The sequence below is a fragment of the Polyergus mexicanus genome, unplaced genomic scaffold (assembly GCF_030449975.1).
Source record: "Polyergus mexicanus isolate NDT 795.1 unplaced genomic scaffold, iyPolMexi1.0 SCAF_11, whole genome shotgun sequence".
Lineage (NCBI taxonomy): Eukaryota > Metazoa > Arthropoda > Insecta > Hymenoptera > Formicidae > Polyergus > Polyergus mexicanus.
Window position 1 is genome coordinate 9,561,630 of NW_027223331.1, and position 24,990 is coordinate 9,586,619.

The 24,990-nt window shown below is 31.7% G+C and overlaps 1 protein-coding gene across 1 annotated transcript; it reads right to left on the reverse strand.

The window, feature by feature from the left end:
* Positions 1-4,524: 4,524 nt before the first annotated feature.
* Positions 4,525-18,528, reverse strand: Slf (C-type lectin domain-containing protein slf). The gene is made up of 4 exons (XM_070303910.1): positions 18,456-18,528; positions 17,035-17,170; positions 7,582-7,761; positions 4,525-5,906 (listed from the first exon to the last, which is right to left on the reverse strand). Exons 2-4 carry the CDS (start codon positions 17,168-17,170, stop codon positions 5,524-5,526), a joined length of 699 nt encoding a protein of 232 aa, XP_070160011.1. The 5' UTR covers positions 18,456-18,528; the 3' UTR covers positions 4,525-5,523.
* Between the last annotated feature and the right edge of the window lie 6,462 nt (positions 18,529-24,990).

Below are 24,990 nucleotides of genomic sequence, written 5' to 3' on the forward strand. Positions count from 1 at the left end.
ATGCATTAGTTTTTTTTTTTTCCATTCATCTAATATTCCACTTTTTCAAAATCATGAAGATCGGAATTCGATCGCAAGATCTAAAGACAGAAATTTTATAAAATACATTTCTATACATCTTGGAGAGAATTCATATTTTGATATGAAACTATTTCTTAGATAAAATTTTCGTTTGTTAATCGTTTTTCTAAGTTTCGTAAAGAATAAGCCAATGGGTCAAATGTGCATTGAACTTGTCACGATCCGAGCATTTGAAATGAGGATGCACATGAATCTGTTATGTATCGATATCCGCGGATCGAAACGATTGCGATCCCGAATAATTCATTTAAACAAATTAATTTATTATTATGTGGTATGTATGTGTAATATATGTATTATCATTATTGTTATTTAATTAGCATGAGAAAGCATATGCGAGTTACGTAAAAGTTGATCGAGAGTGCGCTAAGGATCGAAATTAATATTGTCGAATTTTAATATTAGTACTACATTTTGCGCCACTATCTACCGATCCAAGCGATACATAACGGGTCTAGCGAAAAGCGTACAGCGCGTGTTTTATCCCATATTTTAATTCCCTGACTGCGCGATCTTCGATCGAATGATAAAGCGATCGACTGAAAGAAACGCGATCCGTTAATTTTTATATTGTGCGCGTGTCACTATCATGATATTATTTATTAGTAGTGAATGTGAGAAGAGAGAGAGAGAAAGAGAGAGAGAGACGTGCATACGCGCGCACGAAGGAGATTTTCGGTTGTCTGTCTGTTAATCATTTCGTTTTATTTTTTAATCAGTCCGCTTAATACAGCGCTTAATACGCGCTGCTGCATCACAGACGCATCTGCGACCCCGGCAACACCTGTGTCGGTCGACACTTTCAACGAGACTGGGATTCGTCCGAAATGTTCTCTGAAATATTTTGCCATTAATCCGTAATCTATTATAGGATATTATTAATACTGAACTTACATTAACTTGTAAACAGCACGCAAAATATTAAATTTTTGGTGAAAGAATAATACAGCTTATGTGTGTATTACATTTAAATATTTTTTTTTACCCAAATCAGTATCCAGTATCGGTGAAAAAAAAAAATTTAATATGTGAATACTCATTTATATTTATAAATTACTTTTTTCTGCAGATTAAATTTTACGTAAATGTTTATCAATTATTGACTATTGTTTTCAAATTATGATATTATTTTGCATCGCTGTGGAATCTTGAAAGAATTTAAATGAAAAATAATATGTTCAAATTTTGAGCAAGTTGAAGAGTTAAATGATCACTAATAACTTAACGATATATTAAAAATATATAGTAAAATTGTTGTTAAAATATGTGTTGCAAGAGTCAAACGTTGCGTCTGTGAAAATCTGAAAAAAGAGAATGCAGAAGTCGAAAAATAATCTCGCGTAAATACAAGTGAGAAGCACTCATTCATTTCGTATGAATGTGGATATTCTCTTTAATATTCTACAAATACGAAATTTTCTAATTAATCCTGTGCAACGTATAAAGCACTTACTACTACTACTTTAGTAGAAACAATTGCGTTAACGAGTAAGTTATCATCGGTTTAGCAATTATCTGTGTGCGATTCTAATGATTGAGAAATATAATAACTGAGGTAAAATTATCTGTGAGTCAAGAGAACGCGAGTATGTAAAATTAAATTAGTGAATTAATTGTTTAATTAATCGTTAAAAGTTTGCACTCAAATAGCAAACACGATTAAATGTAAAACTCTGCGACTAATTTTATGTAAATGTGTTCGCGCGTAAATAGTGTATGCGCAATTTCTGTTCTGTAATGAGACTCTAAGATGTCCGATAATGACAAAGTCCAAAGAATCATAAGAGTAATAACGTGAATATACAAATGATTTTAGTAATAAATAATAACATTAATAATTTATATTGTATTATATACAAACAGTCACACGTAAAAAGAATGTACACAAGCCAAAGAGGTGGAGCTAGTAAAGAAGAGATCAAGAGAGACAGACAGAAAAAGAATGTATGTATGTATGCGTGCGGGAGAGAAAGAGAATTCAACCGTTTAATATTAATTATAGTCATTGGTCGTCATTCGTCATCGTTCATCAAAGCATTACTATTGTCATTCTTCACCAATTACATCTTGTCGATAAATTGATTATTCTTCTACTTATTATTATTATTGTATTATTATACATATTGTACAAAACGTGATAACTATGAATCCTCGCTTAGATAATTCGCGTATAGTAATTTTCTGTACACACATTCGCCGCGGCAGAAGAGAAATACAATGGTATTTAAAAAACTCATTGGAATATCTTTTTATACCTATATCCTAATAAAGAAAATTTTATTGTACGGAAATCACATTTATGTATGCTTACTGCTAGAAGATTAAAAAAGAACTCTTTTTAATCATTTAAACATTTGCATCTTAACAGTAATAAGTATAAAAAAGTACATATCAATTTTTTACTGTAATCTCAAAATAAAAATTTTTAAATTTGACTTTATACTTTCTAAATTTTTTCTTTTCTTGGACACTCCTAAACACGTGAATAAAAAGCTAAACGTAAAGAAATATTTAATCAAATCTCACATTTCATAAATTACTTATTATATATCTAAATATCTACACAAAGTATATTATATATGTATATATTTATATAGTGGAAATTTGAAAGAGAAACACATCCTGTGATGTGCTTAGCGAAGATTCAAACCTTATTTAGTGACGATTCAAACTCGTGCAGGGGAAGTTCATTCAAATCCGTTTAAGTAAAGATTCGAATCTCTTTAGTGGAGATCTCTATTTAACCGACACTCAAACTCGCTTATTTGAGATTCAAACCTCATTTAGGAGAGACTCGAATCTCGAAACTACTTAGCGGAGATTCAAACCTTAGTGAAGACTCAAATCTCAAATCCACTTAGCGGAGATTCGAACCTTAGCGAAGATTTAAATTTTAAACTCTCTTTTATTGTTAGCGAAAATATAAAACTTACAATTAGTACAGATCCAATCCACTTAGCCGAGCTTTGAACCTTTATATAATATTTATAAATTATTCAAATTATATAGTAATATGAGAGAGAAGCCTGAGAGAGACCACGCCGCCGTTTTTCGAAAGACGCTTTTTCTAGCTCGTACAATAGTGTCAATTAGATTCATTTTAAAATCGGCGAAACTACATGGCCAGATTCACTTTTCGGTGCTACGGTAAAACGGTCAGTTGATGCATGTTCGTGCTAAATAATTGTGGATCAAGAATGCCGAAAAATATTATGGATTTATTAATGTTTTACTAGCTGCGCGTGATGTTTTGTCATTCTAATATATACTATAGCGATAATAACTTGATGTAAAATGAAATAAATTTTCTTAAATAAATTTTCTTAATAATATCTTTCCTAATTTTTAAATATAACATATAGAAGATGTTTACAATAAATTGCTTTTATACTTTCTTCTTATTCTTAAAACAAAAGTATTAAACATTTGAAGCATTATCAAATCATGTTTCTGTTTCATATAGCATTTCATTATTAATTTTTTTATGATTATATTATTCATTTAATTTTTTAATTTACGAGTTCAGTTGGATGCATTAGTGCACACCGATGTACATTAAAAACTATTATAAATTTATATATAAGCATAATTAATTATATTTTCCTATAGTTTTAACTGTGTTCTATTGTTTTTTAAGTTGTTTTAATTGTTGGCAGCATTAATTATTTTTTTCACATTTATATGATCGCCGGTAATACTCTCAGCTGTCAGATTTTCGCAAAATGTCATAAAATGTCAAAAAATCGCGATATTTTGTGCAATATTGTTTTTTTAGCGTATAAAATGTTAAGAGTGTTTTTTCTATCTTGTAGAATTTCACTCAGAATAATAATTAAAAGACCGGAAATGCGAAAATAATACTTTTCTTGGGAAATTTAGATATGTATTTGTAGAACATTAATTTCAAAAATAACTAAAGCTCCCTTTTCTCTATTATTGTCTTTTTTGCGTAGCCTATATCCATTCTTCGAGCCATTTGATCCGATTTGATCGTTTTATAATCGTTTAATCGATATATTCTTAATCCAAATTATATCTAGATCATCGAAAAATCAAATGATGTAATATCATGAACAAAATATATTTGATTCTATTTGTTGTTAAAGAAATAATTATTGTCCGTAAAGATCTCAACAAAACGATAATTTATAATTTAGATTTCTGTCACTTCGATTCTTACTTTAAGAAAGATTCTTACTTGCATTTTATCGGTTTAGGGATAATTTTAATGGATTAATAAGATCTTTGCGACTAAAATGACATCAACCACAATATAAATCAAATAATTTTTAGTTAAATTAATAATAAAAATTTTGATCACACATATTTAACTAAAAATTATTCGGTTTATGTATATATTTCTGGGAATATAAAGATATATTGGATATAAAATATAGAATACATAAATACATAAATTACGTAAGATTAAATTTATTTCATAAACGTACAGAGATTGTCAGCCAAATATCTATCAATAAATACATGTACACAATTAATTACTCTCTTCAGTGAATACTGTGATTACAAAGTATCAAATCAATCAATGTAATCAAATCAAACAAAGTACAAAATTATTGCTGAGTTTTTTCCATACTATGACTGCAGAAAGAGCGCAGCGACGAGACACGTTATTACCAGATCGATATAAATAATTTAAAATCTTATTTTTATACTAAATTAGTTTTGTGTACAATACAATTATGCCCCAGATAAATTTGATTTTACAAAATGTAACACATTTCACTCTAATATTATAATACCAAATAATATTATACAATAAAAACTTGTAAATTATTCGCACGATGTATGTATCTTATAAAAGACTTTCGGTTCTTTGTTCGATACGCTTTTAATATTGCGTGTCCAAAATTCTATATTTATTTTCATTACTAAAGTCAGATATAAAATAAGCTATTTGATCCCTCATGTAAGTGCATAATATCCCAGAGATTGCATTTATATTTCACAAGCTGTTATGAAATTCTCCGATGATCGCATCACTCAGAAATTACTTGTTGTACGAGCGAAAATCATTTTATGCAAGATGGGAAGATTAAAAATATAACAAGTTGATACAATCATAAAAATTCGCACAAAATATCGACAGCAATAAATTATAAAAAATTATATAAAATAAATTACAAAATTACACAAGTCTAGCAAGTTCGATAAATTGAATAATATCAAAATTGTCGAGAATTCACATTATATAAATTATAATTCCATTATATAATTCCGAAGGGATCATACAAATTTTGCTTGTAAGAGATTCTCTGTGATCATTCAAGAACCAAAAATCGCCACGTAGAAATTTCGTGTCCTTATTTGGCACGTGTCTCGTCGCTCCCTCCTTGCTACGGGAAGTATAGAAAGGAGAGTGAGTACGTGACGCTGATGGACGATCATGATCACCATGTAGGTGTCAAGCTAACCGCGATCGCTTTAGAGGCGGATGCCGCGGTTGGTGCTGGCCACGTAGTTGAGAAGCTCCTCGGAATCCTCACAGACGAACGGCTTCTCATGGTAACACGCGACGTCGTGCCAAGCGATGCCATCATTGTACACGTTATTCAGGACGGCCAAGCAAGACTCGGTGGTGCCGTTGATATCGTACTCTGCATTGTCCGGCTGCCTGACCTTCTTGTGGCCAGTCTGCGACCACGGGTTGAAAGACCACCCTGCCGGTGTCTGGTTGGTGGGTGCCATTTTCTCGCGATTTGCCGACCAGAACCAGCCGTACAGAGATTTGGGCTCGAGATCCCGACGGTTCTCGCAACCCTTAAAGTCGCAGAGACGTCCGGATGTCCAGATGTATGGAACATCGTCTAAAAAGAAATAGATTTTGTATATATAGAGAATTGGATAAGGTCTGATACTTCTTTGGATATCAATCTAATAGTCATTAGAGTAGAACTTTTATATATATTTTTTTAAAAAGATTATCCAAGAAAAATGACATAGCCAAAATTAATTTCGAGCGACACTGAGCGCAATCATTGTTAAATTTAAGAAATTATATTGTTATTAAGTCTAAACTTGGAATTTGAATATACTCTCGTATTATTCTCTTTTAAAGTAGGTAAAAATGAGGATTGATCGATATTTTACTCCGAGAAAGGAAAGAAATATTTATCAGCATTACCAGGGACGTTGATTTATTGTAAATTCTGATTGAGTGAAAGTACGATTTTATATTAGAATTATCCTAGATTTTAATTCATTAAACAGATAATGACTGCCGATATAAAAGATTTTTTAAAATATATCATTGATTCAGAAGGCAGATCTTGTGGCAGATTCTTGAGCGAAATCAACTCATTGTCAGTGGCACCTTACTTTCGCCGGACTGCAAAAGAATTCATGCACCACGCGATTCTGTTATATAAAAAGATGAGATTCTCTAGCCTCAACCCACTTCAAGACCCCGCATTACCTTGAAAACTGTCGTATTATACTCATCGACTCGCCACCATCGTGATGAATATCGCTCGTGACGAGCAAGTATCATCGCGCGATTGTATGATAATTGTGATTAAAGCGGCAGCTTAATCCAACAAATATATTCCCATAATTTGTATTAATTTATGATTATTTGTTAATCAATTTCCGTATAGTCACGATTAACGATGCAATTTTATTTTTCAAGAATCTTGATTAATTCATTCGTCAATTAAATATTTCGATTTTAAATGTAAAATTAAAAATAGCGGATTAGAATATTTGTGAACATTGAAATTATTTTCTTAATTAAATTTTAGATTTATAACAAAAATAAAAATATTTTTATCAACAAGATATAGATATTGGCAACTGCTTATCATACTTTATACTATCATCCAAGCTTATGATCTTTTTTAATATTAAAAGAAAACAAGAAGAAAACGGCGCGCGTATTAATAAGAAGTGAGTAAAGCTAGGCAAATTCTAAATCCTTCGGTTAATTGCAGTTTTACTCCTCGAGTGCACTTAAGCGCATCGCGCTGCAGCCAAAAGGTCGTAATGAACAGGGAGAGAAGATAAGGGAGGAGAAAGAGGTCTTGCGGGGAGCGTATCGTCGTTAATCATTCGAATTCACAACGACGCGATGCTCGGACCGCTCATTTCGAAATATTGCCAAATGATTATTTCTCTGGATGAAAGTTGCCGCGGTAAACCGCCGGTGTCGATATCTGCAACCTGCTACCGTCGTCGTCATTATGACTATATACCGTCTGGAAACTTTCTATTGTAAATGTATAAAAGGCCATTGTGTCACAAAAATAAATCAATTTGCCTTCTTATGATTCTCGATCGATTCTCAAATAAATTCGAAAATTCGCATTCGATGCCAATGCGTCGCACGCGTATATTCTTCTTTATTCATAATGGGAACAAAAACAAAGTATCTTCTTTACATTGATTTTACAATTGGAATAATGAGGATGATTCACAGTAGAGTAACGCGTATATATCGGCACGTTTCATTAGAGAGTTTGAGCATCGCGAAATAAAGTTACTTACTCTGTTGTATAAGTTTGAAGATCATGTTGTTCTCTTCTTGAGTTTCTATCGAGACAAGATCCATACAATATTCCCTGCAAATGTTCCTACCGTCTAACCAGTCTCCTCTTTGATTAGCATGGGCTGGTACGTGTCCGCTATAGAAGTAATTGTGCCCTCGGAAATTGAACTGCTTCGGTCCTGAAAAGTATTTTAAAGTTATTCTAATACTATTCTGAGAGAAGAATATCCAAAATATTTCGAACATATATTACACTCAAGAAAATTGAAGTAGCATTACTTTTTTATATACATTGCATCTCGTATCTATAAATATGAAAGATACTAATATCTTTCATATTTATTATTAGCTTTTTCATTATCATCATCGCATTATTGACGGATATGTTATTTATAAGTTTGCAAAAAGAATAATAAATCGACGATTATATCAAGCATCGCAATCGCGTATTTCTTTTCTTATTAGCAGATACTCGATTCGCGACCTGTGGTTAATAGTTCAGGGGTCAAACCGCTGTTGTGCGATGACGTAATCTGTAAATCTATGCTTCTCGCGAAAAAAAAAGAAACGTGTCTGGCTAAAGCTGGCTGTTTCTACTTGGAAGAGCGGTGGAGTTATAGCCGCAAAAAGTCATTTTCATCCACTTAAGAAAGTTAATTTTTTGTCAATTATCAACGCGCTATGTCGTACTTAAATAATCTTTTACAAAACATTATCAGACATATGCAGACATATGCCGTCTTCATCAAAATCGTTAAAGTTGAAATACGCTCGTATGTCGTTGTATATAGTTTGCGAATAGAGAATCTGTAATCAGCGGCAACACGGTGGCGGCGCATCATTATCGTTTGCTTTAAATGTCAACGATCTCTTATGCTTTTTCCCGGTATTTATACAGGTATGTCTCTTCCCATCCACGATTTACACCGTATGTCTCATCATGAGCGCCTAACGGTGTATTACGAAATGTATACTCGCACATTTTCGCATTATAAGAAACATATATATGTATATATATATATATATATATATATATTTTTGTTTTTTATTCTATCTTTCTATCTTTTTCGCTTTCGTGTGCTATGATATAACGTTTTATATTCTACCGCGTACACGATCTCTTTGCCATGATTTTTCCTCATCTCTTTCATTTTCTTTTTCTCGGTCCTTTTCCTCAAGTCGACTTGTCGAGTTGTTTCTATATTCATTGTGACATTTGTAACCCACATTTCGCTGTTATTACTGCACTGACATCGCGTGATTTTATATGGTTTTAAATATGCTAGAAATATATTTTATACGCCTTTTTAAATGTATCTTTAAAATGGCAGAGATTTAAATAGAATTTTCTAAAATTTCGAGAGATATTGTAAATTTCAAGCTTGCGTTATGAAGAAACTTATTCTGGTAAAAACAAATCTGGAATTCTGCTGATATGTTTGCCGGAATATTTTTAACAAACATTATGCTTATCTGAATAACAAAGAGTATCGAGTTAGCTATCTATGCGAAACCAGATAAATCAATCTTATTATATAATTCAATGTTCGGAAAACATATGCTAAATATGTAATTTATATTGATATTAATTAAAATAACCAGATTTGCTCGATGTTTTTGGCAACCTGTTGGCAATGGCACTATGTTGATTAAAAAAATTTATTGCATAACGTTTTATATACATGACGTGAGAAATAGCTATTAAATTTGAATAAAACAAGAAATCATCAAGTTGATCTCCGGCCATCTACGCCCTTTATGTTTTACTGCTTATATATGTCCTTGCTCACATATGTTTTTAGTCGATTGATGATTTCGCCTGATATTCGCCAAGGATTGAACACGCTAATATCAAAGGTCGATAACGTTAATGGCAATTTTACAAACTGCCGCTATTCTTTATACATTTCTTATAATATTGTAATTTAACGAATGATCATCTTCGCGTAGCCGTATTCGCAGCCTCGGTTAATCTGTAGACGAATAATAACTTAGCAAAAAAGGAGACATGCTTTGTCTCCTATGCTTTGATATCATGGAAAAACGGTTATAATTTCATATGTGTATGAGCTGTACTCATAGAGAAATACTTGAAACAATCTTTTTCACGTTTGACATTTATTCTTATTGTCGAATACACTTTGAATTATTTATCATTGTAGTTTTTGACAGAATAATAAGTAGAGAGAGGATTTAGATAAAGAAAATATGTTTTGCCGAAAAGAGCACCAGTAAGAATTTTAATTCAAATATCTTTGATTTGAAACAAAATTTCTTCGCGTCAACCATCCATCTGCTTGGTTAATTCGTGCTTAATTCGAAATTCCGCTGTAGAAAGGCAAAGTGCGATTGTGTTGCACTTGTCGAGGAAGAAGAAGAACTGTCTGTCAGGATTTACGACATAGGACAAAGTCGTGATTCCCGTTGTCAGTATAAATTTAACAAAGATTTTATAATAGAAAATAAATAATTATATCCTGGTTGTATCACACGTTTCGCTGCTCATGATATTTCATATCTACTACTTGAATACATTTCATAATATATAAGCGCTCTGATTATTGATTTTCTTATATATTCTGTCCAATTTATGTGTGAATATTGTATAAAGATTTAATAGTCACATCTCTGAATTTAAATATTAAAGGCATATAAAATAACATATATTAACATAAATAAGATTAAAAATCATCTCAACTTTTTCTTTAATGTATATATATACACATCCATTTCCAATATTCTATTGTAAAACATGGTTAAATACGAATGACTATCGACATCAATAATAATTTTTTAAGAAAATTGACGAGAAAGTGATCTTAGATGGTTCGCGAATATTAAAAGTTCGATTAAATAGCCGTTAAATATAACGAGAAGCCGCGTTACGCTTGATTAATGGTTTGAGTGTAAAAACTTTTGCAGAGGAGTGATGTTCGACGATGGTAGTAATATATTTATTAATAACACGAAAAAGAAAACACACGGCATATAATTAAATTTATCACTGTTGCACACAACCGTCGTACTTAGAAAGTAATTTACGCTTTCATTGATCGAAGTCACGTGAAGTGATTTCAATGGAGTCATGTAGTATGTTAAATGTAGAGATGAGTTAGCCGTAGTTACATGAAACTGACACCGTGATTGCATCGAACGGAAATCTACATGTACATATTGTAAAACATTATACAGTGGCACTACAGCTGTCATCGCATGGCTATTCTCGTCTAGATCGATAATCAATATTGAAACTTATGATATATAACGATGCGGTATATTAAGTAGCTGTCCATTGTCATCAATGTGATAAAATACAGATTAATACGCTAGAAAGCGACGTAAATATTCTCCTATATAAAAAAATAATGAGAGAAGGAGAACAATAAAAGTCATACATTTGCAAAAAAAGAAATAGTTGCAAAAGTTTTCATGTTGCAAAAAAAGATAAAGTCAAAATGAAAAAAATGCAAATAAAATAATATATTGATCTATTAAAGCAATTAGAATGTAGATACGTTTAATGCAAGAAATATTTTGCAATAAATTTCTTTTTGCATATAATCATAGAAATTAGAGATTAAGATTCGCACAATTGTTATATGCTGCGTATTGTGCGAATGCAAACAACATTGCACGTGTATTATTAAAATAACGGTACGCAGAATGATTCCGTTCGTGATTATATCATCATTATATGCAGCGTATTTATTTTCATGCTCGCACGCAACGACGGCGATGCATCCGCGTGCATCGAACAAAAAAAATGTTTGCCTCCTGTCGGATAATCGCAATTTATGATCGTTATATCATCGTTCATTAAACATTTATGCCCTTCGCGCGTCTTACGCGTTTATGTCAAGGAACTTGCAACGATAATCGCTTCAATCGTACGAGCTGTTGTTTACTGAAAATCATAGTGCATAATGTGAATAAAATGATGAGATAGTCGAACATTATAATATCTATAAATTTGATAACAGATTATCAAAAAACAAATATTATAATATATCTTTGGAAGAGTTTTGTTATTAAAATTACAATCAGAGTTTTACTGTCGAACAACTGTTTTCTACGGATGTGCAATATTTTTCCTGGATACAAACTTTATCTTGAGACGAAGAGAAAGTGGATTTCGTTAATAATGCGACTGTGCGCAATCGATGTGTTTTAGCACGATTCACTTCCGGTGTCATCATTAAGATCAAGGAACTAATCTCGTGGAGGAAATCGGTTATTTGAAGGAAAATATTGGCGTTTAACTGAAGCTGTCTTTGAATGATGGAGAAACTTTAGACGTCACTTAATTAGCGATATAACGAGCGCATACATTAATGAGTGAGATTCTCTTGTATGTGTGTGCATGCAACCTATCTCTACTAATTGTCACGCAAGCGGATGTCAATCGTATCTATATGTATATGTTATTCTGTGTGTGAAATTCGAATCGCGAGATTCGCATGTATTCAGGAATGATGTGTCATCTTTAGTGAAATGCAATAAAAAGTAAGATAAATATTTGAAAGCGATTTCTTCGAAGGAAATAAAATTATCATATTTTTTGTTATAATATTTCAATCAATTTTGATATACATAATATATACATATATGTTATATCAATCTAAAAAAACTCAATGTTTATATTATGATATATATATATATATATATATCGTGATATAAAAATTGAGTTTTTTAAGTGTTTTATAAAACATAATATCGCAAATCAGAGATTCGCATTGAGACATGAAGCTACAATTATCGATCTATGATAAATTATAGTAATAATTAATTTATCTGTGTTATTGAATTAAGAATAAAATTTAAAAAATTTATGATTAAATAAAAATATTCTTGCATCCATACTTCATATCACTTTATTGTTAATTCAATCAATGTCGGTTAGCATTAATCATAATTAACTATATTGCCTATCATATTGATCATATTGTGTGTATAATATAGAAAAAAATAAATAATTAGTTAAGCTATTTATCAATTTAATCACGCTAATGATATCGTTTCAAAATTGTGCACACTCCACGAGTGAATTCGTCGGGAATCAATTTCTCGTTCCCAAACGGGATCAGTGGGTCGACGGTAAGTCGTGAATAAACAACGTTCGAGCAAAGGAAAAGGAAACTCTCGTGACTCTCCGTACGAGCTGCCAGGCGAAGGTGAAACTTTTTCTCTTCGCGCGACGGGTCAATGGATCCTGGTACAACTCGTCTCGTATGGGAATAATGTTTTTCCCCGTGCTCTTTCCTTCTTGATTTTTGAAGACAAACCAAACATTCGCCTTATCAGATAAATGTTTGATTTTCACGAAAAAATTGTCCTCATGATTGACCTTTAATGATTAGCTTTTATTTTGATGTATAAACTTTCTCTTTTGCATTTCACTAAAAACTATGCTTAATCCAAATTTAGCTTTTTTTAGAGTTGGAACATAATTTATAGTATTTTAAAATATCCCAAAATTAAAATCAACAAGTGATATCATTTTACATTTGCTATTTCTTTAGCGATTTTTTTTTTCGTCGAATTGCGATTTAAAAAATTTATACAATATATTTATATAAATCGTTACATTTGTTGAAAAGTATGTACACAACGAACGTCGAAAACAAAATCGTTTTCCAAAATTCTCCATAAAAATTTTTTCTCGCGAAAAAAATTGCGCGTGCTTGAGAAACATTTTAAAAATACTTTTTAACATAGGTATAATATATATGTACGCGAGTATTTTCACATATGACATTATGAAAATACATTTTTGCGGACGAGTCATGGGGACTGCTTATTAAGCGACATCGCGCCGGGAGGATAATCTCCGAAGAGCGCCATTGTTTAATTTCGCAAGCAGTTCCTGACATTTTCGTGGCGATGTAGCGCCGGCCTTCTGTAGAGTTGTCAGTCAGTCAACCTCGCCGAGCAAGATTGCAACAGCTGATCGGTCAGCCACACTGTCATAAGGCGACTTAATGGCGATTTGTTAGCGACGGTCTTTTATTCGGCGTCAGCCGCATTGCGTAATTGTGATTAACAGCGGTATAATACGTCGATTAAACTTATACGCGATTGTCCATCTCGGATTTTTTTTCGCTACGAGTTTGCGAAATCATGTCGGACATTCTTATCGCGCTTTGTCGAGTCGATTTCCTAAAGTCGTTGCTATAAAACGAACAGTAGCATCTTGCGCAAAATATACACAGAGCGCATTCATTTAATTAATTATCTATCATTATATTTTAATTACATATCAATGTCCCGATAATGCCCACATTTAGCGTATAAAACAAGAAAGATATTACATAAGCATATTGTTTGTTATCGTTCATCTAAGATCATCGCTAGTCTTGCTAACGAAAGATTAATAAATCTATTGCCAAATCTAATCTTCGCGTTTCATTGTGCATTTATAATAATACCACAGCCTATGCATCAACGACTTGATATAAGATAGATTTTTATTTCGCGCTGAACTCGACAGGAAAATTCGAAAATCGATTACCGTATCTTCGTGTGTAATTACAATATACACGCGAGAGTAATATGATAAAGCATGCGGACATTTAATCGTGTATCCTCACCGTAAATAGCATCGTCGGACAACGGTTTAATAGGCCGATGGGTATTATATAATATCCATAGGCCAATACTTGTTCACATGTTACTCAACAAGCGTGTCATTATCGCTTGCCTTAAGTATAAGATATGCACACACATTACGTATTCCATTGTGTTATTAACGGCTTCGCGATAATTCCCGTAAGTAAGTTTACAAAAATTAAATACACACGATGTCCCGTTAATCTTTCATCTTGATTCGACGAAGAAACTTAGAAGTTCTCTGACACATCAAGATTTAGACTGATATTACTGGATATATAATCTATATAGCAGTACAATAACGTAAATCATATATAATAATAAATAATAATAAAATTATATAATTAGGATTATAATAATAAAATGTTTGTAGCTTTGTTTCTCTGGCGTAATTATTTTAACGTCATGTGACATTTTAAATTTTACTCTTCAGTTAAAGAATTTTCAGAGATTTTTTCTTTATAAATTGTGTATATATACATACATAGCATAATTATAATAGTTAAGCGTTTTGCATTTTTTCACTACACGTAACTGAGGTTCGTGCCAGTTTTTCTGCTTGCATTCTTTTACGCGTGCGTGTCTGCATTGACACGCTTATTATATATTTTTTTTCTCGGCGCCAACACAAGGGAATCACGCTACATCTGATTATTATTGACTTGGTCGCTAAGATTCATCCTGTTATCCTGTCAGCGCGATCGGGCATTTCAAGAGAGCGAGTATGCAATCATTAGGTTGTTAGGTGATTGTGGTCGTATCCGAACATCATTACGTTGCACCATTGCGGCAAAGCCGATTCACTCCCACGACCTACTCTCCTCTCGCACCTCTCACGTTATTAAATACCGTGGAAATGCGACCATTTGGAAATTCCGTATCTCTCACCCTCTGTCTCCCCGTTGCACTTTGACTCGCAAATACGTTGCTCTACATTCTTGCGCGGTTTTGTTTTCCTATAAGGAATCCTTTAATACGTTGCCGTGCAAATGTCTGTTTCTCCCGTTAAAACGCATTTGTCCTAACACTTGGCGCTGTCTCTATACGAAGTAAACTTTCTGTACATTATGATATATAGGAAAAGGCAACAATTTGCTGATTAGAATTAATCAAATCGTCGGTGCAATAATTTACGAGTGCTCTTTTATCTATATTTACAGCCAATATTATTAAATGAAAATAATTAAACTAAAATTATTATTAATCTTCTTTGAAATCGATAATATATTTTGATGAGCTAAGAATTAATAATTATAAACTGATGACATAACATTAATAATTCATATCTCGCGAACATATTACCATTTGAATAATTTGTATCAATGTCCTCGCTATGATGTTGTTAATGAAGATCTTACTGAATTAATCTGTTGCGTTACAACAATACTAAGGGATCCTTTGCGAAAATTATTAGATCATTGTCTGATCGAAGATAAAACTAATCTAGTAATGTTTAACATCAGTATTGCGTTTTACAAGTGATCATTTCATGAACGTTGACCGCAAGATTAAATCAGGATATATCATCACAATTTAAGAAAATCGCCACTTAAACGTATAGAAAGCAAAAAGATGATTCTTAGAATAATTTAGTTGCAGAAATGCAGTAGATATTTATTGCATCGCAGTAGCTATAATGACACACTAGTCCTTTGTAAAAAAGTACAACTGTTATTAATGTTATTTTTTTAATTATTTTATACATTATTTTATTATTTTTCTCTTTAAGAATGTATATCTTTTGTATATTATATTTTTTCAAATATGAATTCAGATATATTTTATCTCATAAAATAATGAAGCAACTATTTTAACATTTTCGAAATCGAATTTACTCCGCTTTAGTAATGAGTGCCTCATATCGTCGCTGAGGCGCGACTGACTTTTTGATCGAGTGGCATCGAGAAAGTGTGTATCGGACAAGATAAAGGATGAGCAAGAAAGTTCGCCACGCAATGATATCGGTTGAATCCGATGGCAATAATAAGTGGACGCAAGAACTGGTACCCATGGCGATCAAAAATGAATACTCGGGACGCGCGCTTACACAAGAGTTGAGAGAGGCTCGTCTGCTTTTAAAAATACACTCGTACCTCGTGAAATTACGCGAGGGATAGGGGGAAAGGTTCTTAGCGTATATCAGCATTGTAACCTCGATTCTTTTGAGATGGCACGGCAATATCGTGTCGAGACGCACGATCGCCTCTTTTGAGAGAGAATGACGATGAAAGTCCGTGCCGCTGTATTTCGCATTTTTTTTTTAACGGATGTTTTACTCGCTGGTGATCTAATCGAAACAGGCTCAGATCTCGTGAATGAAAATTCATTGATCGGCAGCACATTTATACGCGTAAGTAAAATCGTTCGATAATCTATGTTTTATAATTACGATGTTAAGATTATCATAAGATACCGCTGGATGATCTTGATTACGCGAAATAACGTAATGAATTATCAAGTTCTGTCAAATAATTTCTGTAACTATTCACTAATCGCGCAGGTATAAGATTATCTCTCTTAGAGATCTTTTGTGTAAATGTAATAAATTATTATTACTATATTATGAGAGTGAGAACCATGATAATAATTATTCTCGTAGATAAATATTGTTTTAATTTTTTTTAGCTTATGCAACAAATAGATGAATCTATGATTTTCTAGATTTCAATGTAGAATATTAGGACTAAATAATGATTATGAGAAATTATGAGAAATTTGTACGTTTGTGGATAATAATTTTTAATTTTTCAAGTTGGTAAATTTTTTTGTAGCGCTTTATCATTGTCCACACAAGTCATTATATGATTAGAGTTTGATAAGATGCATATATGTCAGAAAGTACTTACGATTTGCACATTTTTGCGGTATCGGAAGAGACAAGAATCTTCCAGGTCGGTTATTGCGTGGTCCAGATTCATTGATAGCCGGCTCGGCGTTGATAAACGCCGCGAGAAACACCACAGCCAATGGCACCAAAATCATCTAGATGACAAAATATCAAATAGATATTAGTGTTACATAATATCTAATATCATATTGGATAATCAGCTAATTTTTTAATTTGCGATAATTTTTGTAATTTTTGCGACTATGGAAGTGCCAAAAATTTATTGTCTGGCTTTGAATAATGCATATATTTAAAATAATATAATTAATAATGTGCCTTTTTTTTACTATCAAATATTCTCCTTACAATGTAAAAATTAGAAGCGGAAGAAAAATAATAATAAATAAGTCGTACAGTAAATGAATCGGCACCAAATATGTATTATAGGCAACGCGAAATGCTTACAAATCGTCAGGCAAGCGTATATAAAATAGATAGATAGATCATTTAAATATCAATTTAGAGATATTCAGACATTGAAATTTCATTGACTTATTATGACCGGTCGGTGAGAGTTTCCTACGTAATGACGTTGACATGTACAGATACGCAAGTGAGATTCCTTCTGCCGACACAAACAGTTCCTTTCCATCAGGCACAAGTTTCTCTTAGGGAGTGTCTCGTCTAATGAAGTCGCAAGATGTTTTTTTTTATGCATGAATGTCGATATTATCCGTATGTTACGTGATCCATCAAATTGCGTTCACGTCCGATTAGAAATTTCTCCGACAAACGTTGGAAAACAACATTGAAAAGTATATTATCGATATATCATCAATTATCTAAATTAGAATTATTAGGAGCAAAATAAAATTTTAAAAATAATAGTTTCTCTTAAAATAGGTATCTTATAATTTTTATTCTATATTATTCTTGTATTAATTGTTGCAAGTTATTGGAAACAGAGATTTAATTAATGTTATTTATAATCTAATAATTATGATATAGTTTGTATATTATGATGTAATCTTAGTTTTATATTGTTTTTGTCATATTTAAATATTTTTTCATATCGCTATAATAGAACACCGAGAATACGACTACCGAGTGTACAAAACAAATAAGACTTCAATTTTCAATTTCTCAACAGATTTTATGGGGAATCCGATAATTCATGGACGCATCGATTTTTGAATGCGATCAAAAGTTTGAAACTAGAAAGATTAAATCTCGCTTATTATTAGTTCGATTTTCGATGCTGTAGATAGAAGAGAAAGTATACTTTACCTTAATTGAGTGCGTATGCATATGTAGCGATTCAGTTGTCACAAACGATTATAAAAATTTTTATCTATTCGCAGCATCGAAATTTGAACTCACCAAAAATTATACCATAGGTTTCAATCCTTGGACTACGTCATTCAAACAATCGACACTCACCTTGTATCACTTATCTCTTTGTAAAGTACAGATAGACGTGAAAGAGACGATGGTTAAAGAAACGTGGTCACTGATAGGGAATATGGAGAGACGGGCACCTTCACCGTCGATTATATAGAAATGGTCCCCACCAAGCAGCAGACTCATCCCACCCTTCGCTACAAACGAAGGACCCAGTAGAAGACGTTTTGATGAATCTTCTGAATAAGACCTTAGTCGGATAATTAAGGGTTAGAGATTTCGATCCGATTTTCTCATGATCCTGAAAAGTGTGTGTCCTCGTAATCAACGCAATTGGCTTTACATTTTTCCTTTTTTCTCGCATCAAATTCGGCGCGTCTTTAAGAATTATTTAAAAGGACAGAATAGAGGAAAAAAGAATTGAAGATATTTATGCATCTCTATTTAAATTTTGTAGATATAATTCTAACGATCGGGATTATCGTTCGACAGTACGTTAATTCGATTGAACTCAAAGCAATCGAAGCAATCGATCAATGTTCAGCTACGTTTTTATCACGTGATTAATGATAGGATAGATTGAAATTAACAGCTAATAACAGTCAGAGTAAATTCTTTGTTCCCACAACCATACGAGTACGATATTATTGGTTACGCGATCGGCAATTTATAACTAATTTTTTTACATCTTCGAAGCTATATATGATTAATGTTTCAATTTATGAGTTTAAATTTCTTGGCAAAAATAATCTTTTAACATAAAATTTATATTAAAATCAGTCATACAAAATATTTTATTAAACATTTCTATATTAAATACATAATTTTGTCAAAATATTTTTATTATCATAAGAAATTTTCGATATCAAGCGTTTTTATAAATTTTTAAAGTCTCTAAAATATCTTTTTACTTATTGATTTAGATTGGTATAGAACTTACCAGTGCAATTTATTGGAATTTTTGTTGGGCTTTATTTAAACGTGCTGTATCTGTTTAGTAGAAATCTTAATCGATATCCGGCCTATTTTGTTCAGACATTTGTCGGAGTGTTTATAATTGTTGTGAATTCAAGACGAAGTAGACGTCGCGATAGCGGCTGTATTGGTAGATGAAAAGACTTTCCATTTCTTTGAGTCTTAACTTTAGTGCTGTGAATAATCGGCTGCATATATTTCTCGTTTCATATGTTAATATTAGAGTCTTTCTAGACACGATGAAACGAAATTCTCTTCCTTTAACGAAACAACAGCACGATGATCATTAAATTCGTTTATTGTTGATGACATTTATATTATATAATGGTACATATGTGATAAATATATAAAAGCTAATAAATTAAATACAAATTTCAAAAGTTAATGCATAATTTTAAATACATATTTGAGAATACATATTTAGATGATACTTCTACATGTCGTATCTATATATTATATAGATGTATTACATACACATGTGTAAAAAAATATTTCTATATGTGTATAATACTTTGTATCAATAAAATATAGAAAAATATATGCATCTTTCATTTCTGAATATTTCAGAAATATCAAATGGTTAGCGTGAGTATCTGTTAAAAATTTAATGCTTTACGAAAAAAGTCGAATATCTAAACATATAAAATATGATTTTTATTAATACATAAAATCAAGTTATAAAATAAAATAAGAAACATAGTTTTGTTATCCATTTATATCTTGAAATCTCAATCCGCTAGAATCATGACGTTATATATCCAATCAAAAGTATTTTGCGCAAGTGTAACAAATGTAAATATTATCTTTCATACGCACACATACAAAAATATTTCTTTTTTAGTAAATTGTCTCATTAAATGATGATATCTACATTGCGAATCGTACGCAGTAGTCATCGACCGTGCTAAACGTCTTATTAAATTATTGTCGACATTGTTTCCCGCGCGAGCTCAAAAACCTGTTACTTGCTCGTATGGAGTAATTGAAATGCACAATGGAGCGATTAACGTTCCCGGCAATTAAAACACCGCCTGTTCTTTTTGCACGTCGCTCAGAATATAATCTCTATATGTTTACCGTGTTTACAGTCGTTTGAGGAAGAAAAGGTCGCGCTACTATTTTTCTTATCTCACGATAAGACAAGAATTTTCAGAAGACCAAATTTCAGAAAACGTCATCCGTGAGCAAGAACAGTCGCTTCGGCGACGACCTTGAAGATGCGCATCGTCAACTTTCACCAAGTGGTAACTGTAGACAAGTAATAGGATAGTCAATGTCATCTGTGCTGCAACTCGCGTTTAGGATCCAGTGAGCGGTTTCATTCTCGGAATTTCCACGATCCTCGGTTGAAAAGTGGAGGAGGTTCCGGTTGTGTCAGACTGGCGAAACCCAAGTCTCTTTACGGAGGAAATTGACATAGACATGTCGCAGTAGCGATAATAATGAATAACGATAATATTTGCGGTATCAATATTAGCGATGTTAATTGTAGAAATGAAATGAGACAAAAAAAATATGGTAATCTATTTATATCGATGAATTTTATATGAGTTACAATTATATATATAAATTCGCTTATTTATGTCTAATTTCTCTCTCATTGTGATATAATTGGAAATTCTTGCAAAAATATTATTGCAACGACAATAATGGTATGTGCTTTTGCAAACTCTAACAAGAACGTCGAAGCTGCAGATAATGATTAAAATTATACAAGATAAATTTATTATATAATTCAGCATTTTTTAATTCTCTGGTAAGGATAAGTCTTCTGAGAAAGAGAGAGAGAAAGGGAGAGAAAGGGAGAGAGAGAGAGAGAGAGAGAGAGAGAGAGAGAGAGAGAGAGAGAGATTAATTTTATTATATAAAATTATCATAATTATTTTTTTAATTTATTATTTATTCTCAAATATTTGTTCTTTACTATAATGACAGTGCACATTTAATATTAATGCATATTTTAATGCACGGTGTTTTTATATTGTTAAAAATTGACGTTTGGATACGATTATGTCGATAAAAATCCAAAGATAATGACTATAAATATACATATAGCAAGGAAATAATGATGATATTATTCTGTTTATATAAATATTGCGGCTCTGTCTTATTTGAATATCCAAAGGATATCCAAGGATATTGGACAAACATCTGTATCTTCCCTCTTTCTCTTCTTCTGTAATGATTCTCCGCATATCTATTATTTTATATAATAATTTTATAAAGTTAACTGTTAAGATAGAACTCTCTCTCTCCACAGAAAAACGTAAAAAAATTAGTTGGATAATATCATAGTTTTTGAAATGTGATTTATTTGCAGTTAAAAATTGTTTTGATTGTGATTCGCACTTTGGTAAATCCTCATTTGTAATATCCTGTACATGCCATGTACGACAATCGCATCGTCTATTCGCTGATGTAACACTTTTGCCAGCTCCGGTAACTTCTCGAACACCTGTTACGCGCGCTTGTAATAGCCAACGTCGGCTAATGCGTGCCAATAATGGAATGCTTAAGATTTTCTTCGTGATTATAAAATCACGTCATTCGAACTCGATGCAAGTCTTCCGCTTAAATGTAAAAAGAATGAAAATATAAGACACAACAATAGATAATAAAATTAGAATAAATATTAGCATTGCTTCTTCTTACAAAAATTGCGAATTGGTACCTAATTATCAAAAAGTCAGAAAATTTTATACAAGATAAATTTTTATAATAAATAAAATAATACTCGCGTAATACCAAATTATAAATAATAATTGTATATAATATATATATATATATATATAATAAAGCATATTTCCTTGCGACTTTTGTGAGCTGCACTATTGCGTAACAATCACGATGATAAACTGCTGTATATTGCCATGGTTCATCGACATCTCGAATGAATTAAGAATATTAATGAGGATCATCCTTGAAGAACACCAAAAGATAGGTATAAGAATTTGCTTTCTGAAATGCTAGAGAATTATATAACACACGATCAAAATAATACGGTGGACTATGTCTTTTAACTAAAAATAATGACAACCTTGGTGCCATCAATGATCTCGAAATTCAAATCAAGATTCAAGGTTTTGATACCACGATATTTATAAATCAATGCTTGATATTGTCAATTTTTTTTTAAATTATAAATAAGACAGAACATATTTTGAATATGAAAGTGAAATTTCGAAAAATAAAACATGGTATACTCTATGAGAGACAAAATATGTTTTTATCATCAAAAGGCTGCATAGTTCATTATAATAAATACAGAATTGAATAGAAAAGAAAATTAATTTAACAATAAGAGTTAGTTTACGCGAATCAATAATATTTTAAAAAGCCAAATTAAATTTATCGTTTTTTTTCGCGATGGATATGTCAAGGACTACGTTTAATCAGAGACGCATCTCCGTATAAAAAAAGAGATCATTTATTTTTGCGTTATTCAAAATGACAAATGCAATTATAATTTTATACGCATCTTTAAACATTTATTTCAAAGAAAATATTTATTCAACAGAGAATGCGACGACTTAAGAAGATGTGCTTCGCGCATGCACGCGATTTAAGAAAATATTTGTTTTCATTTTTCATTAAATGTCGTACTTCATTTGGATTAAGTATAACTGGTTTGCGTGAACCTTTCGGCGATTTTCTATATACGGTCTTGTTCCACGAAATTTATACCTTTTAATATGCAGGCGTGCGCGCATAAACGGCATTAATACTAATGGCCAAGTTTGCGCGTGCGATAAATTTAATACGCTTTATTCGCGTCTGACACGCGCGGAGGTCGACACTTCTTATATGCGTAGTCAATCGTAATAATTAATACATGTACGGTACGGTACATGCCATTTATGTGAAGTGTAGCTCGTTGATGCAATAAAAATGTCAAACGATGCCGTTGCTGATATCCTGGCCGTCGCTTTTCCCGATTTGAAACAACATGTGATAACTTTGCACAACGCTTTGCGACCGGCCGAACAATGCAACGTGCAATCCTTGCGAAAGATCGTGCGAAATGCAGATGTGTAAGACGAAAAGTGCTTGCAGAAATCGAGGCCAAATTTTGTTTGAGATTTATAGCGCTTTTAATAGAAATTTTATCGGTTATACTCTTTGACTTTGACTTCTCCGTCAAAATAAAAATAGCGCGCCCAGCGGTAAGATAATAAATCATATAAAATTTATTCCGCATCTTATAACAAATTTCATTCGATATAAATATTCGATAGTTGAATTTAAATCACAAAGATTTGCCAACATATTTTGAAGAGCTATTGCATTCTTAAATATGTAGAAACTGATGAATGCAGATTGAGAATTAGGAGTTGACAAGATTTTTGTAATTTTATTTATAAATTATTTATTACGTTAAATAGAGATCTAGAAGCAGAGTTATGTGAGTATTATGCTTTAATAAAAAATTGTTGTAAATGGAATTAATTTTGAAAAATCCAACAATAATGTATAATCACCTTATACGATACAAAGCAATACTTATAATTAGCAATCTTAAAAAATCGAAAGAAAACTTATCAAATAAAAAGAAATAATAGCAGTGTATGAATCAATCACAATATAAATTAATACTGAAGTCTAGAATTTATAACAAGAACATTTCGATTTTAATTGTCCGAGAAAAGACCGATCTGATCGATGATAGTTGTTTGTCGCATATTTTGCTCTTCGAAGAATCGATTTTTTCTTATTTCGTATAAATCTATGATTAATTCACAGACATGGCGCAAAGAATTCGTTGATAAATTGTCAGATTAATAGCGCATATATGACAAACATGTGAACATATTTTCATACGAAAATCCACACATACACGTAAGCATCTGATAATCATCTTTCAGATCCGATCAAAGTCAAATGTACGAATATCGAAGAAAATAAATGACACTATTAGAATAATGTAATGTTCTGCATGAATATTATATCGCTTGTTCTTCTGATGCTTTTTCAAAAATTTCAATATGTTCGCGTGGCATTTTTGCAAACGTTGTAGACATCACATTCCTATTCTTGTTGATTGACCATTAATATTGATTTTTTTATACAAACCATCATAAACAAATCTTATATAATTGCTTCATGTGAAAAAGAGAAAGAGGAAGAGAGAGAATACTGTTTCCATGTTTTAATATCTCATCATTTGTTCGCTAATAAAAGTATAATTGTCCCTATAAGAATTGCCTTCATAAAATTAATGGCATCGTTATTTGGACTGTTAATATTATGCGCCTAGCTCCTAAAGTCGTAAATCCAGACAATAAACATTGTCCTGAGATAATGGTGTGAATTATCATGTATCTCGATATAACATAGTTATGTTAGTGCATTATTACGAAAGCTTGCGCTAAGATTCCTCGTTTCCTTCTTACAAAATTTCTCGTGAATTACCAAATCTGTTATTTTACATTAACATAATACGCAATCGTTGCATGCAAGGTGACAAATATAAGGCATATACTCTATGTAACATTTAATTTCATAACTAATCAAGTATTTAATTTATCGATGAATAAAAAATTCTTATGCTAGAATCTGCTTTAGATTGATAGAATTTTATATTTATCATCGCTTATTGTTA

What these genes read in the sequence shown, in the direction of transcription:
- Slf (XM_070303910.1), bottom strand. Translation starts at nt 17,170, where the DNA reads ATGATTTTGGTGCCATTGGCTGTGGTGTTTCTCGCGGCGTTTATCAAC. An exon ending in ACCGCAAAAATGTGCAAATC is followed by an intron (nt 7,762 to 17,034) that starts GTAAGTACTTTC and finishes AATACTTTTCAG; the next exon opens with GACCGAAGCAGTTCAATTTC. An exon ending in CTTCAAACTTATACAACAGA is followed by an intron (nt 5,907 to 7,581) that starts GTAAGTAACTTT and finishes ATTTCTTTTTAG; the next exon opens with ACGATGTTCCATACATCTGG.